Source organism: Colias philodice, chromosome 8 (assembly GCF_061535455.1).
Source record: "Colias philodice isolate Cphi_HAF_F1 chromosome 8, ilColPhil1 Martin Lab GWU primary, whole genome shotgun sequence".
Classification (NCBI taxonomy): domain Eukaryota; kingdom Metazoa; phylum Arthropoda; class Insecta; order Lepidoptera; family Pieridae; genus Colias; species Colias philodice.
The window spans coordinates 4,374,245-4,391,145 of record NC_143093.1 but is presented as its reverse complement, the minus strand read 5'-3'; the positions used below and the strand labels follow the sequence as shown (position 1 = coordinate 4,391,145).

At 33.3% G+C, this 16,901-nt stretch overlaps 2 protein-coding genes across 4 annotated transcripts in view; both read left to right on the top strand.

The window, feature by feature from the left end:
• The window catches only part of drk (growth factor receptor-bound protein 2 drk), a 99,502-nt gene that overhangs the window by 37,316 nt on the left and 45,285 nt on the right, over positions 1-16,901 (top strand). The window lies entirely within an intron of this gene.
• On the top strand, positions 8,149-16,789 carry Amun (protein amun). 3 transcript variants are annotated; one of them, XM_089698100.1, is made up of 7 exons: positions 8,149-8,459; positions 8,642-8,915; positions 9,868-9,964; positions 10,200-10,511; positions 11,160-11,346; positions 12,571-12,718; positions 16,156-16,789. In XM_089698100.1, the coding sequence occupies exons 2-7, from the start codon at positions 8,767-8,769 to the stop codon at positions 16,250-16,252; spliced, it is 990 nt and encodes a 329-aa protein (XP_089554226.1). In that variant the 5' UTR covers positions 8,149-8,459; positions 8,642-8,766; the 3' UTR covers positions 16,253-16,789. The 3 variants fall into 3 exon arrangements, with proteins under 3 accessions (XP_089554226.1, XP_089554227.1, XP_089554225.1); XM_089698101.1 differs by lacking the exon at positions 8,149-8,459 and having other exon boundaries at positions 8,502-8,915; positions 11,160-11,340; XM_089698099.1 differs by lacking the exon at positions 8,149-8,459 and having other exon boundaries at positions 8,504-8,915.

Here is a 16,901-nt window from a genome sequence, read left to right as displayed (position 1 = left end):
AAAGTTGGGCAGGTTGCTTGTTTTGGGTGTACACATAGAGTTTTAAGAATTCATCTATTTGAAAAAAAAATGCGTCTGGATTTTTTAAATTATTTTTTACGTACTCAGCGTATGCTAAACTATAACCTCCTTTGAGCTTAGTATACCAACAGTGGGACACCCTGTATAAGAAGATATAAATAGGTACCTAGTACCTCCTACGGACTACCTAATGCTCATAACATTGCTCATGTTAAATTTTGAGAAATATACCTAATTTGTAATATGTTATAACTTATAATAAGTATCTTATTCTATAAAATAACCTACCTATACTTATCGATTAATAATTATTAACGAATAACCATTAATTGAATTACCAAGTACCTGCCTAGACTTAATAACATAAGAAATGTATAACATTGTGAGTTGTGACCTGTAAATTCAACAAAAGCATGGTGTCTTGAACCTAAGTGAAATAAATTCATCATTGTAGTTAAATGGGTTGACTGATTAAACTTGTAAAATTTGACCTTTGTCAATACGTATACTGATGCAATTTTGAATTTACATACCTTCCTGGTTCCTACTATTATTTAAAATTTACCTACTCTTTTTTAACATATTATATTTATACATATAAATTATAAACATAAGTCGTCTTACACTAGGTTTATATTATTATCTCATTTTTTTAATAATAATTTTAATTTTCAATTTCAATTAATTTTCAAAAATTTCAATTAAAATTGATATCCAATCCTGTCTGCTAATAAATCCCAAATACCTACAACCCGCGTCCTGGCAACAAGGTATAATCTGAGTAGCTATCTGCCCGCAGCTTACCTTTCCCATGAGAATGAGATGTTTCCCTGCATGACAATTCACAAATTACCCAGCCTCCGTCTCCAGAAACAAAAATCATATCATAAAATAGCGACGCGAAAGAATAGGTACAAAATAGCACACTTTCTTTCATTAGAAAATATTTCTATTCATTCACAGTTCATAATTATTAATTATTAATTATGATTATGGTTTATTCTTGGGTTTATCCCATTACTTACCTATAACTTTTGAAAGGACCAAATAAAAAGATAGGATAATAATATGATGCTTATATACAAATTACAATGTAACCTTCTACTGGTTAAAATTTATTTAGAAATTTAATGACTTACTCCTGGACGACTGACGAGTAGTGCGCAAGCCCCTATTTAAACTATAGTAAGTCACAGTCGCCGGCGACTGAGTCGCCAGCGACTGGTCGACAGTGCGTAATAGCTCGTATTATACAAATTAAACTATGTAATGAATAAGTACATATACAGGGTGTCCCGTAAGTAGTGGACCAACGGGTTATGGGGAGTAGAGGGACTTATTATCTAACAAAAATACTAAAATTTATTGTCCTAAACCATAAAGTTTTTGATTTATGTTTTATTTTCAAAATTTGATAAAAATATCATCGACGTAAGCTTAATATGAACTTTTACCATTTCTGTTTTTATTTTATTCTTATTTTTTTGTTCAAGGTTGTTAAGAATACATAAGTCTTCCTAATTAAAATGATACTCAAGCATAATTAACAACAACAACAAAATTAGACCAAAAAATAGGTAAAATTTTACGTTTTAAAAATTTACGGACTGAAGTTTGAATAAAGCTGGTGTAAAAAAAATGTATGGTAACCCTGTGGAGCTTTATTTTAAAAACTTCTACATCTCATACAAATTACAAAAAGGTATAATTGTGTGGAATAAAGTATTTAAAAAAATGTTAAATTGGCGTACAACATTCAAATTAGAAATTATCAGGTAGTCAACTCATTAAGTTATTCCGAGAATTATTGCCTTTATGGGCGCGCGCTGGAATTCTTTTGTATTGTTTCTGGCCAATCATAGACGATACTTGAACCCACTATTATTTTCTTTGACTTTCAACTATTTCAGTGACTTGCTTATAGCTCGGAACTACACGCGTGTTTAGCCTGAATCCGTCATTACGATATTATTCTTTGTTGAAGTGCGATTGAATTGGACACTGATTTTGCTTGTGATTTGGATGTTGTTCGACTTTGGTTTTTTGAAGGAAAATGCCTAATACATACACTCCATGTAAATATGCAGAAAAATGTTTTTTATTTATTGACTCAGTGATGGAAATGCTCGACAAGCAGCACGTGTTTATCGTGAGCGTTATCCCAATTGGGATTGCTATCCTGATCACCGATTTTTTCTCAGAGTAAATAACGCATACCATGAAGGTCGTATTCCTGGAAAAATATTGACAGAAGTAGAAGAAGATCCTTCAACTAGTACTCGCCGTATTGCTAGACGCACTGGTGTACCAAGAAGTACAGTGCATCGCATATTGAAGAGAAGTGATTTACACCCGTATCATGTACGAGTGAGCAAGCATTAATACCAGGTGATTATCAACGACGAATTAATTTTTGTCGAGAGATGCTTGATGCTTGGATCAAATTTTTTTTAACTCAATAATTTTTTTAACATTTTTGCATATTCACGTGGAGTGTATGTATTAGGAAATTTCCTTCAAAAAACTAAAGTCGAACAATATCCAAATCACAAGAAAAATCAGTGTCCAATTCAAGCGTACTTCAACAAAGAATAATATTGTAATGACGGGATCAAGCTAAACACGCGTGTAGTTCCGAGCTATAAGCAAGTCACTGAAATAGTTGAAAGTCAAAGAAAATAATAGTGGGTTCAAGTATCGTCTATGATTGGCCAGAAACAATACAAAAGAATTCCAGCGCGCGCCCATAAAGGCAATAATTCTCGGAATAACTTAATGAGTTGACTACCTGATAATTTCTAATTTGAATGTTGTACGCCAATTTAACATTTTTTTAAATACTTTATACCATACAATTATACCTTTTTGTAATTTGCATGAGATGTAGAAGTTTTTAAAATAAAGTTCCACAGGGTTACTATACATTTTTTTTACACCAGCTTTGTTCAAACTTCAGTCCGTAAATTTTTAAAACGTAAAATTTTACCTATTTTTTGGTCTAATTTTGTTGTTGTTGTTAATTATGCTTGAGTATCATTTTAATTAGGAAGACTTATGTATTCTTAACAACCATGAACAAAAAAATAAGAATAAAATAAAAACAGAAATGGTAAAAGTTCATATTAAGCTTACGTGGATGATATTTTTATCAAATTTTGAAAATAAAGCATAAATCAAAAACTTTATGGTCTAGGACAATAAATTTTAGTATTTATGTTAGATAATAAGTCCCTCTACTCCCCATAACCCGTTGGTCCACTACTTACGGGACACCCTGTATATACATATAAAGTTCTTGCCTCACAGTCAAGTTTCACAGTAAATCGTAAAACGCTTATTAATGAGCTCTCTCTCCAAGCTCATTGTTAACACGAGTATGAATCACCGTAATATAAAATACAGCAATCATTTTAATCGTAGTCTGTCCTACTTGCGCCTATGCTATTAGAAAGAGAAGAACCCATTATATCCACGCCACAGAGTACCCGATGACGCATTGCATGCGGTTTTCTACACGTGTAAAAATGTAGTAAAGAAAATGTGAAAGGAATAAGGAAACATTTAAAAGAAGGCTTAATATAACTTATAACACGCATTTTAAATTATTTTAAATATTAATTATAAAACTATGTAGGTTAATTGGAAGAGTCAATATTTCTATATCTTTCTATAGACAGTAACTGGTTATCAATATACCTACCTATGATAAGATAAACCACAATATTATTGTTGGAGCGAGCGTCTATACAATTGCTTACGATACGAAACAAATAATGAAATATCTCTAGGTACGTTAATATTATATTTATCGTACAAAATATATTTACGGCTAAGCGCGATTCTCAGTATGACTATAGTATCGCACTATCGCTCGAACACGTTATGATTATCAAGAGTCAACTCACTTACCTTGGCGCAAAAAGCAGACCCAAGAAAGGATCTTCGCGGCGACTACCTAAGTTTGTTATATGAAAAACTTACACCTACCTTTACTACCTACCCGCGCATATTAGTCGGTGGTTCCACAGATTACTAAATAATTTTTGTAGTAGGTACACTAATACCTAATAAATTAATAATGAATATACCTACAAAATTTTAATTTGTAACCACTCACCGACTCTGAAATTATGTACCTATATCTTAATTTTTTTTAAAGCGCTGTTAAAGCATTGATCATTATTGTTATGACTGATAAGCGTGCAAGTAATATTACTTGGCTTGTAGTTGGCTACTCGTCATATCATTATGGTTCGTAGATTATATATTAGTTCGTAGATTATATAGATTTTTAGGGTTCCAAACCTCAAAAGGAAAAACAGCACCCTTATAGGATAGGAATAGGTATAGGATCACTTTGTTGTTCGCCTGTCTGTTTGTCTGTCTGTCAAGATGCTCTACTAAACGCGTGGAAGTATCATGCGTCAAATTTATAGATATGGAATACATACTCAAGTCTACGGTCCCTTAAAGTTGTGAAAAAAATACCTATTATTAAAAGTAACCCTTGTTCTTTAGTTCTTTACATAAGCTAAGTTTATCTCTGCATCCATTTTTTATCCTGGTTATTATTCAGCGGTTTGTCGTTAGAGCGTAACAGACAGATAGACAAGGGTAGAGAAGGGTCGCATTGGGCGAAATTTTAAAGGAGATATTTTCAAATGGTAAGTCAAATGGACATAGAGGGGATTAAGAAACTATAATTTCTGATAGAAAGTTTTAAAGTTCTATTTGAAAACGTGATTATAACATAAAAGTAGAGAAGAACAAATAGCTAGTTACACTACGTGAATACAAAACGCTTGTATTGTAATACTGTGATAAAAGCATATCTATGATGCAGGCATATACATATATGTCGTGGCCATATCGTAGATTTGCTCATTTCATGATATGATCGATCATTTCGTGAAATGGTCGCATTTCATGAAATGATCGAATGTCTATTGGCCACATCATGATGTGGTTTGAGCAGATCAATGATAAGAAATCGTTTCTCGATTTGGCCAACTAAACGCGCGGTTTTTTCATGAAATGATCAAAATTATTTGATCATATCGTAAAATATTTACATTAATTATTGGTAGAGACGCTGCAAGCTCTGTGTTTATGTGATAAGATGGCGGCCGCTGGCGAAAATTTAATTATTTGCAGTTAAAAACTTCATAATTCGTTTAATAACAATATGAAGAAAGTTATAGCAAAGAATTTATGACGAAGAGGTTCGAGTACTATGGAAAATGTGGATATCTTATATGTATTGAAGAAAAAATACGTCTTAAATAAAAGGATTTAAGACGCATTTTTAAAGTGGAACTTTTATTACATCGTCTCAAACTTTTTGGTCTGTGTAGCGCATGTTGCGTGACGGTCGGCTGCCGAGTAGGTATAAAGCAGTGTTCGGATAGTTTCACTTTTACCGTGGTTTCATAAAACCAAACAACATTTTTTCTTTTAGGATATATATAGATATATCCTACTAGTTATATTATTATAATTATTTGTTTTTTAAAAAGGGATCCGCTTCTGGCACTCGCCGGCCGCTGCCGCGGCACGCTCGCTTTGCTCGCTCGGCTCGTGCGTTGTTTATCAAAGTCTAACATATTAACCTAACCTAACCTAACTGTTTTCTATTGCAAAAACCATTCGCTTCTGGCATTCGCCGGCCGCTCCCGCGGCACTAACTTAAATGACAATAAACAAGTTCCTAGAATATTCTGAATTTTTTTAATATTTTATGGACTCTCTATATTTTATACGATCTGGCCAAATGTGGATGACCAAATCGTGGAACGTTGACGATTTAACGATCTGATCAAATTATGTTGGCCATTTCATGAAATGCGACCATTTCGTGAAATGATCAATCATATCATGAAATGAGCAAATCTACGATATGGCCACAACATATATATGATGTAATTTTACTGCATAAAGAAATTTTGTTTAATTTTAACTCAATTTTGTTTAGGTATAACTTTTCAATTTATTTTTTATTTTACGGTAAAAAGTAATAGAGGTGATGTTATAGACACTTCAATTTACTATATGTCTCATCAAATTTTCTGTAGTATTCCGTCATCTGAGAAACGCAACTCTATAGGTAAGTTCAATTTATATTGCGGATTTTATACAAAAAAAATCGTTAAAGAACCGGTACTTTTTCAGAAATTAATATCTCGCGAAATCCGCTCTTTTCGCGATCGGTTTTTTTTTGTGGAAGTAGTCCATATATATAATTATTTTTTGAAGTAAAAATAATTTGCATATTCTTAAAAGTTCAGTCACAAAAGAGAAATGAAATTTTGTTATTTATGCGATTATCTCGAAATTGCGAAGTCACAGCTCTTCCCCGAATGGATCGAAAATTGGCCCTATCACCTATGGCTAGCCTTGACGCTCGCGATGCAAAAAAATGTGTTATAATGGTAGAAAAATTAATAAACAATAAAAATTGAATTATATAAAAAACCGGTACTTTTTATTTAGATTGCATTTTTTCGAAAAGTATGATAGTGAGCTTCATGGGAGTTTTACTCTTGCGTTTGTCATGTATATATCCATTCAATAAAATTACGCTGTCGCAAAACTCAAAAGAAGGGTCAAAACAATACTGTGCGTAAGTATGTAGTTATTTATTAATTATTATACATCCCGAAAATATCTTAATTCTTACTCCAATCTCCAAGCATTAGTTTCAAATTCCACTATAATGTTTGTGTGAATCGTCAACCGTTTGTAGTTTTTTTTGTGTCGAATTTGCGTCAGTTGATTCACCCCAAGCAAAACTGAGGGGAATAAGCGGGGAAGTCGAGCGTTATAAGTTGTAACTTGTAGGTAACCGTCTTTTAGTAGCTGTTGAAATAAGTAATTACTTTTTTGTTTATTTTTATTGTAGGTACCTGTAGTCGCTATTTAAAGGAATTAAGAATACATAGGTACAACTTTACTTCTATATTTAGCAATGGGTACAATATTCTTATACCTATTCTTTATTTATTACAAGATATAAAGTTTTATAGTTAGGTAATGTAAATTGCTTTAGTAGAGAAATTTTGTGTAGCGGTAAATTTGAGGAGATGCAGTAGATACTTAGATAGATACATTTTGTGATTAATGTTAATGACTATATTTTGTTTTATTCAGTCCTGAAAAGTAGAGTTCAGTCCCGAAAAGGTTCGATCGGTGTGAGGGCAAAAATACAGTCGAATACCATCGAATACAAAAGTTCTCCTTTTTTTGACTTCGCGGTCGGCTACTAAAACGACTTGACCCGTGACCCGTGCTGTACCTAGTCATCTGTCAAAATATATGATTAGTAAAAATTATATGAATGAATATTTCAAGAATATTTCTAAAATTTCTACGAAATGTCTTTGTAATGACGTCAACTTGGATCTATTTAATTATTTATTTATCAAGTAATTTTAATTCATAATATTTTATTAATTATTTTATTAGACAATTGTGGAATTCGCATAAATTACGTTTATCGAATTAACCTGTAGGTGGGTTTTAAATTTCCGTAGTGTGTTGATTAAATTCTGATTTCAATAAATATATATCTAACTATTAATAAGTTGTTATTTAATATTGAACTTTCGTACTTAGGTAGGTATTATGTAAATTGATTGTTTAAAATTTTTCTATATTTCTATTTCTTTTTCTAAGTTGCATTGATAATTTTGCATTTTAGGTATACCTATTATGGTAAAATCCAAAGAATTGATACAACGTTGCATGTGATTTTTGAGTACATCAAATCAAATATGTGCACTATCCACATCTCCTAGATCATATATCCTATATCCTGGATCCTATATCCTGGATCCCAATTACAATAATTAAAGGAAACGAAATACCTAGGTATGTAATGTTACTGTGCAATGAGCAAATAAGTACCGTACTGGTAGTGAAGATAGCGCTCAATGAATCAGACAAACCGTTAAACGTCTTTGTGGCTTATTGATTCAAATAAAACTATAACACGAAAATTAAAACGAGGGAGTGGAGCACGTGCCGATCTATCAAAACAACAAAGCCGATTGGTGTGACGTTCCACCCCGGTGATATGTACGTCGTACTACCTAAATGCCTTATGTACACCGCTAGTTACTACTTCATGACTACTCCGAGCTCAGTGTGTACTGCAATGCAACGGAAAATATGCGTGTTTACCAAAGCCGTTTCGGTAGAACGGTGTCGTGTGTTGCGTCACGTTTAAGGAAATTGATAGTGCGCCGAGGTCGACGTGACTAACATAATTGCGATTTTACGACTAATGTTTATGTCAAAATTAATTTGTGTCAATATAAAACAGTGATATTTTGTGTTAATAATGGAATTAATCCCGTGTTATCCCGATATTCCCTATGGAGGTCACACAGATGCGCGATGCCACGACTCGAAGCGTGTCCGATATAACCTTGCTATGTCGAGTGAGTATGTTTTTTGTTTCGATCACGTAGGCATGTTTCATAAATAAAGAATAATATTTAGTCATATACAAAAATTTCTCGAATATTTATCTAGTTATTTTTGTAGCATTTTTAAATATTTGGTAAAAATAGGCCACAATAAATAAAATTATTTCAAGTAATATTATCGACGTCACGTCGAGGTTTAACAAGATGGCGGCGAGTGGGGAGAGGGCGCCCAGTTGGCCAGGTGCTGCCGCCGCGTCGAGTTCGGCGCTATAGCTAACTAAATAGGTACGCAGAGTGTTGTACATTTAGAACGTTCACAATGGCTACCGCGAAAGACACGTCTACTTTCTTTCTGGAGGCGGATGCAAAACAGTTTGACAGTGTTTTAAAGTTATATCCACAAGCAATTAAACTTAAAGCTGAACAGAAAACAAAGAAACCAGAGGAGCTGATAAAATTGGACAACTGGTAAGTGCGACGTCTTTCAAAGGAGAAAATGCGGCCGTGGCGTGTCAATGAACTTGTATTGTGTGTGTATCCGTGCAAACTGATTTGATAGCTACCTCCCTCGCGGACTGCATCTCTAGTCCGCGGACGGCTCATTAAAATCACTGCGTCACGTGGGATCGATGTCAAATTGACACTATCGTTTTTCCTGAAGCCAGTGTGGGGGAAAATATCGCCGCGCTTAGGCGTTATAAAATGGTGGCTGTCCTTTACGTATCATCGCTCATATATTGCATTTATAATGTACTTGTTTTACAGCGTTCGCTCGGTAATTCCATAGATCCTTGATTAAATAACACGCTTCAAACATTACTCGTGTTATTTTATTTATTTTGTACCTACTTGGAACAAGTAGTAAGACAAAGCTTCGTTGAATAGAATTCACATCCGCTCAAAATGGTGACTTGCCATTTAGCTTTTATGTTGAACAAGGTTCAATTTAAGTACTCTTGACTATAACTTATAAATGCTTGAATCAATAGAACCATACACTTTTTAGCCAACGGAATTAAATACATACAATATAACCCCTCATATAATATGCAATATGTTGAAAATAAGTAATAATAACACTATTGTGCAATGTGCATAACATGTGGGTTTCATGTAGGTCATAAAAACTGGAATAACAATACAAGTTCAAACACAAAGAATTTTCATTTTTTTTTCTTTTAAATTATACCTACAACGGTTACAAGATTTAATTTTTATATTATTTTATTTTATTAAAATTTCTGAATTCTCTGGTTTATTTTATAACAATTTCATACAATTAATAATAATTTGAATACAATAAAAAATGTATATATTATGCCTACATAGTTTAGTATAGGTTAAATAGATCTATTTAGCCTTTAAAAATAAATATTATAAATACCTATATTATTTGCTTAATTTGTTTTGTTTGTTATAGGTACCAGAATGAATTACCAAAGAAGATCAAATCAAGGGGAAAAGATGCACATATGGTACACGAAGAGCTGGTACAGCTGATGAAATGGAAGCAAGCCGTAAGTAAATCTTTATTTGTCTAATTGTTTTGGTCCCATATAAATGATGACTTACACATATTTATCATACTATGTTCAAAATATGGCTATAGAATATAAATAATAAAATAATAAAAATTTCATTTATTTGCCTTCACAACTTAAAACTATTACGATAATAATACTTTGAACTGAACAACCATCCATCATTTATTAACATGATAATTATAGCTCAACATTACAAATTTATTTACAGAGAGGGAAATTCTACCCACAACTATCATACCTCATAAAAGTGAACACACCCAGAGCAGTGATGCAGGAGACGAAAAAAGCTTTCCGGAAATTGCCAAACATTGAGTCAGCGATGACAGCATTAAGTAATCTCAAGGGTGTAGGCACAGCAACAGCATCAGCTCTACTAGCTGCTGCGAGTCCCGATATAGCGCCATTTATGGCCGATGAATGTATACAAGCCATCCCCGAAATGGAGGGGAGCGACTACACTGCCAAGGAATACCTCAATTTTGTTAAACATATTAGAAACGTCTGTGATAGGTTAAATAAGGTGAGTTTATTCAGTATTGTTTGTCAATGGAAATTTTTAACTTTAGAATCATAGTTATCTATCTAACTTTTGTGTGGTTTCTTGTAAATGTTATTCATTACTTAACAATTTAAATAAATTCATTGTCCTTTGTTTATAATTGTCAATAGTGATGAATAATATTTAAATTGTTTCATAGAAATATACCCATTCCTATAAATTCAAGAACTACAAATGTTTAAAAAGAACAGATGTTGCTAAAGCAATTAATTTCACATTAATGATTCCAAGACAGCTGCTTCCCTTCTGTATGATTAAAAGTCTTTGTAGTGAACATGTATTAAAAGAATCTGTACAAACATATATTAATAATTTTTCATGCATATTATTGAAGGCAAAAATGAAGGTAATATATTTAATAGAAATTTGTGTTTTAAATCCGTGTATAATAATGGCATAGAATCAGGAACCACTCTTTGAAAATGCACTTTATCATTCAACAATCATTAAAAAAGCTATATCAAAAGTGTCCATTACTTGCATGACATAAGATTTAACCATTAAAAATTTAAAACCATCAATTTTGGCTCCACATTCAAATCACTAGTAAATGTTTTTCATTAAATTCAACATGTACAACATTTTAATATATACATTTATTTGTCCCAGGAACAAAACGGCTGTGGCAAGAAATGGTCACCACACATGGTAGAGCTGGCGTTATGGACACACAACATTGTATCAGATTTACAACCAGAGCTGTTAGGCAAGGAACCAAAATTAACCACACCAACTAATGGTGGCTCACCACTGCCCAGTGACGAAAGCAATTTAGAACCACCCACAAATGGTAATGGTTAGTATTATTGTTAGTAATATGTATGTATTATTGTTAATGTTTAAATGATTATTTTCAAAAGGCTTGCTCAGGATATTCATTTCAAGGAATATAATAATAAAGATATAACATCTGTGTGATCTACATCAGTTTAAAATAACATTTAAAACTAAATTAGAACATTAGTGTAGTTAAAACATAAGAAAATGTCTGTCTTTATTTAATTTTATTTTGTGACCTCATGTGATACACTTATAATAGTGGTTTGTTTTAAAAAAGCGACTTATTATCTTCAATATGATATGTATTTTACAATGCGATCACTATAATGGTTGTTACCAACCATCACATGGTTTTAAAAGTTTTCTAATTTATGTAAAACATCCAACATTTATGTCATAATGATTAATGTTTAGAAGTAATTATTAAATCACTTTATATGGCTATAAACATATCGTCAATTAAACCCACAACAGGTCTGGCCTTTAACGTTTTACACAATACTGCAAACAAAGCAATTAATCAACCTACATTTACATATTTGTTTCTGCTAGATGAAGAAACCTGAAAGTTGCATATCTTTTATTAGACACTAGCGGTCCACCCCGGCTTCGCCCGTGGTACATGTTTACGTTTTCTCTACATAAGAACCATCCTCGTACTTCAAGGAATATAATAAAAAAAGAATTATCGAAATCGGTTCAGCCGTTCTCGAGTTATGCGCTTACCAACACATTTTGCGATTCATCTTATATATAAAATTCTCGTGTCACAATGTTAGTCTGCATACTCCTCCGAAACGGGTGGACCGATTCTCATGAAATTTTCTGTGCATATCGGGTAAGTCTGAGAATCGGCCAACATCTATTTTTCATATGTACCACGGGCGAAGCCGGGGCAGGCCGCTAGTTTTTATATATAAGATTTGACTCTCACGCACATTCAATTTTATTAGCCACACTACAAGTTGATAGTATTCATTTAGAAGACACTATCAAGTATCAACACATTAAAAGAGATAAAAAAAGAGAGTTATCTATCTAAGTCTTTTTTAGAAATTGTCAAAAAACTTGTTCTGGCCTGGTAGTAAATAGGGCTAAAAAATAGAAAAATATTCGAGTAAAATTATCAAGCAATTATTTTTTAAACTGTCTAAACTCGTCGAGCTAGTATCTATGACTAGGATATAGGCGTAAAGGTACAATTAAGCGGTTAAAACTAACAAATGTTCACAACTTGCAGGCAAACTTTCATCAGAATGCGCGGAAGACATGACATCTTGCACGGAGGACTCTATGGACGCGAAGGGCGCGTCGCCCTCCGACCCCGCGACCCCCGCCTCTCCCTCCGACAACTCCGACTCTGCGCTCAGCACGCCGCGCGCTAAAAGGTTTGTTTTTTTTTTAATTGTAATATCTTCGTTTTCATCATCTTGAGTTTTTTTTTTATTTTATCCCCAGCATGATATTAGGTGTTCTCATCGTCATCTTGAGCTATCTAGTTTTTGTTATTTTATCCAGTTTTTGTTATTTTATCCTCAGTTTTTGTAATTTTTCAATATGTCAATGTTGTATGTTTTCGGTATCTAGGTTTAAATAAATTTATGCTAACTAAAAATCATTAAATTTAATATACTGTATGTGCTTAACAAGATTTGGATTGTTAACATTGCACATGTTTTTAATCACTTTAATTTGTACAACTACAAATTTGATAAAAAATAATTATTTAACCACAATTGTTATGTCCTTGGTAGTTTCCCATGCCATTATCATGCTTTAGGTAGATATAGTGTTGTAACTGTTATACCAAGCTTATGAGTTATTTTTTATTATTGAATTCATTGAGAATTACTATGTTATATCAATACATATAATAAAATTCTAGAAAAGTGGTGTCTGTACAATGAAAATATGTAAAAAAAAATTAGCAGGGGTTATTACTAAATCGATCCCAAACCCAAAACTGTTGTTAAAAAAATTTTTGTCTGTTTGTCTGTTTGTCGGTTTGTCTGTTTGTCTGTATGTTTGAACACGCTAATCTCAGAAACGGCTTATCCGATTTAGATGCGGTTTTCACTAATATATTTTGGTAAGCTTCATTTAACATTTAGTGTTTATTTCATGCCAATCGGTTCATAAATAAAAAAGTTATGACCATTTAAGTAATCACAGCGAACATTTGCTAAGGCATTCTATACATGAATTACTTTATTACGTAAATTATACGCTAAAGTTATTCCTTGACATGTCCAGATGATCATATCGAAAGTCCCCAAGCGTGGGGGGGGGGTGGTTATGCTGAGGGGGTAGTAGGGGGGGTCAAAGGACCTTTATTTAGATTTTTGCTCATAAGTCTAAAACCTGCACAAATAGCATTATGGTTACTTCTAGGTAAATTTTCTATATAAAAGGTCTTTGAAATTATGTCGTAGGTATTATATTTTTAACCCCCGACGCAAAAAGAGGGGTGTTATGACCGCTATGTGTGTATTGCGTGTCTGTCTGTGCCACCGTAGCTCGCTAACGGGTAATACGAATTAGATGCGTTTTTTTGTTACATTAGTTGTTTATTATATTATATAGGGGTAAGTGGGAATGAAAAAAACGAATGTTAGTTGTTAATGTAGGTTATACCCAAGTGATATATCAAATGAAAATAGACGACATGTCAGAAACAATTAGTCAAATTTTATCAAAATCGGTTCATCCATTTATTTGATATAGGGGTTAAGGTGGGAATAAATAAATAAATTTTATCAAATATACTCAAGTGACGTATCTAATGAAAGACATGACGTGTAAAGTACAATAAGACATAATATTTTATCAAAATTGGTTCATCCATTTATTGGATATAATATGTAGGTATAAAAGTGGGAATAAAAGTTGTCGAATATACCCAAGTGGCATATCAAATGAAAGGGCATGACCTGACGTGAGAAGTATAATGAGGCATATTTAATCAAAATCGGTTTATCCAATAATTATATGTAGGGCAAAAGTGGGAATGAGAAAAACGAATGCTGTCTGTTATACCCAAGTGATATATCAAATGAAAAAAGACGACCTGTCAGAAACAATTAAGTAGTCCAATGTTATCAAAATCGGTTCATCCATTTATTTGATATAGGGGTAAAAGTGGGAATAAATAAATAAATTTTATCAAATATACTCAAGTGACTTATCTAATGAAAGACATGACGTGTAAAGTACAATAAGACATATTTTATCAAAATTGGTTCATCCATTTATTGGATATAGGTAAGTATAAAAGTGGGAATAAAAGTTGTCAAATAATATACCCAAGTGGCATATCAAATGAAAGGGCATGACTTGACGTGAGAAGTATGATGAGGCATATATAATCAAAATCGGTTCATCCATTTATTGATTTATAGCGGTAAAAGTGGGAATGAATAATCGAATGTGGTCAAATAATAATATAATCAAGCGGCATATCAAATGACGTGTGAATTACAATTAGTCATGTTTTATCAAAATTGGTTAATCTGTTTATTACATATAGGGCACCTTAGGGGTGATAGTGGGGATAAATAATCCAAATGGAGTACCAAACGAAAGGATATGACATGTACATAATATATAGGTATGATTAGACATGGTTTAGATCAAAATCGGTTCTGCCATTTACTAGGGGTGAAAGGGAAAAGTTGAAAGTCTGTGAAAGTAGAAGGAATATGGGAGCGGGAGAATAACCACATCCTGGAAATTTTGAACTCTTCTGTACCTAAGTTTTATAGCTCAGTTTAGTAATAAATTTTACTAACAGTTCTTTTGTGTTATTATTTATTTTATTTCTTAACTTTATAATAATGTGTAAGTACTTATAATTTAGTTGTATATGATAGTATGTGTTTGACGTGTTTACTCAATAATTGTGTGTTAAGTAGTAACTACTATGCAGTCACTATTCCACGCGGACGAAGTCGCGGGCACAGCTAGTTTAATCTATATCCAATGTCCCGTATTTGTTTTATGCTCAATGGTACTAACAGTCTTGCATATGCTGATTACATGGAAGTCTCTATATGTTTAATCTATACTAATATTATAAAGAGGAAAGGTTTGTATGTATGTATGTATGTATGGTTTTCACGCATAAACTACTGGACCGATTTTGATGAAATTTGGCACAGATAATCTTTAGACCCTGAGAAAGAACATAGGCTACCTTTTATTGCGAAATATGTACCACGGGCGAAGCCGGGGCGGACCGCTAGTACATAATAAAGGGACTTCATGGTACTTTATGAATTTATACTACAAATGCTGAGTATTATTTACTGTGATATTAATCAGCCATGTTTTAGTAATACCCATGACACATTCTTTGCAAATGTTAGATCGTTCACACATACTTGCCACTAGGAGATAATTATTGTTGAAATTATTTTCTATTAACTCGAACCTAATAATAATACTTGCCACAGCAATATTTTTGAAGTGAAAACTTCTTTAGCGGCGTTGGGTATAAAATCTTAAACTCGCGTCAGGACACGTGGTCTGATCGAAAAAGCGTAGACGGATGGATAGCAAACATGCTCAACGTTAATAATCAAGTTTTCACTTCTGCCGGCACTCCCGGAGTGCAACTCGTCTTTATTACATCGTCTCCAACTTTTTGGTCTGTGTAGCGCATGTCGCGTGTCGGTCGAACCGTACGATAATTATCGTACAAATACGATAATTTTGTGCCTAAGTTTCACTTTTACCGTGGTTTCATAAATCCACACAACATTTTTTTCATTATTGTAAATAACGTTTTGTATTCTGACGCGTCTAATAATAATATTTTATTGCACAGACAAATAGAAGAAGCGAGTTCAGCAGAAGAGAGCTCGCTGGGCGACGCGTCGGAGGCGCCGCCCGTGGCCAAGAAGCTGCGCGAGGCCACGCACTGACAGCGCCCCCACCGACCCCGCGCGCCTATATAAATAGCTTACTAGACTTAAAAACATTGTACCTAGGTAATTTATTTTTCAATTCCGTTTAATTTTAACTTAGCTTAAGTTTTACCGGTCGATTTTTGTAAGTTTTATAGGGTATTAATTAATTGATTAATTGGACGGTCGATCGCGATCGATGATTATTATTATTATTGTAATTTAATCGTTTTGACGGATGCGTTTGGACTTCGGGCGCTCGATTGTACAGCGGTGGTGAGCGGCTCGCGGCCTTAGTTTCGTTTGATGATTTTCGAGTTAGCATTCGTGACATTCCAATAATTGTAACGATAGGCGGCGAAGGGTCGGGGAGGCGAGGGGAAGCCGCGACAGGACCAGATGCCTTGACGACACTCACTCCATTGCCTTATGATACAGTCTGCCCGCAGAGTTTATATGCAACAAGATAATACAAAGGACGTGTTACCCGGGCGCCGGGCACACGGGCCCACAATGTAGTTTTTATTGAACAAATATAAGATATTAATTTTATAATGTCGCATTTTTATTGATTTACCTTGTTCTCAAACATACATTCAATATTGATCTATTATGTTTATTGAAATTGTAGTTATCATAATTATTATTTATTACTTCAAACTATAAG

Bases quoted from the DNA above. Each gene is read 5' to 3' on its own strand.
- Amun (XM_089698100.1), top strand. From the start codon at position 8,767: ATGGCTACCGCGAAAGACACGTCTACTTTCTTTCTGGAGGCGGATGCA. The intron at 10,512-11,159 runs GTGAGTTTATTC...TATTTGTCCCAG, and splicing joins TCTGTGATAGGTTAAATAAG to GAACAAAACGGCTGTGGCAA. The intron at 12,719-16,155 runs GTTTGTTTTTTT...TTTATTGCACAG, and splicing joins AGCACGCCGCGCGCTAAAAG to ACAAATAGAAGAAGCGAGTT.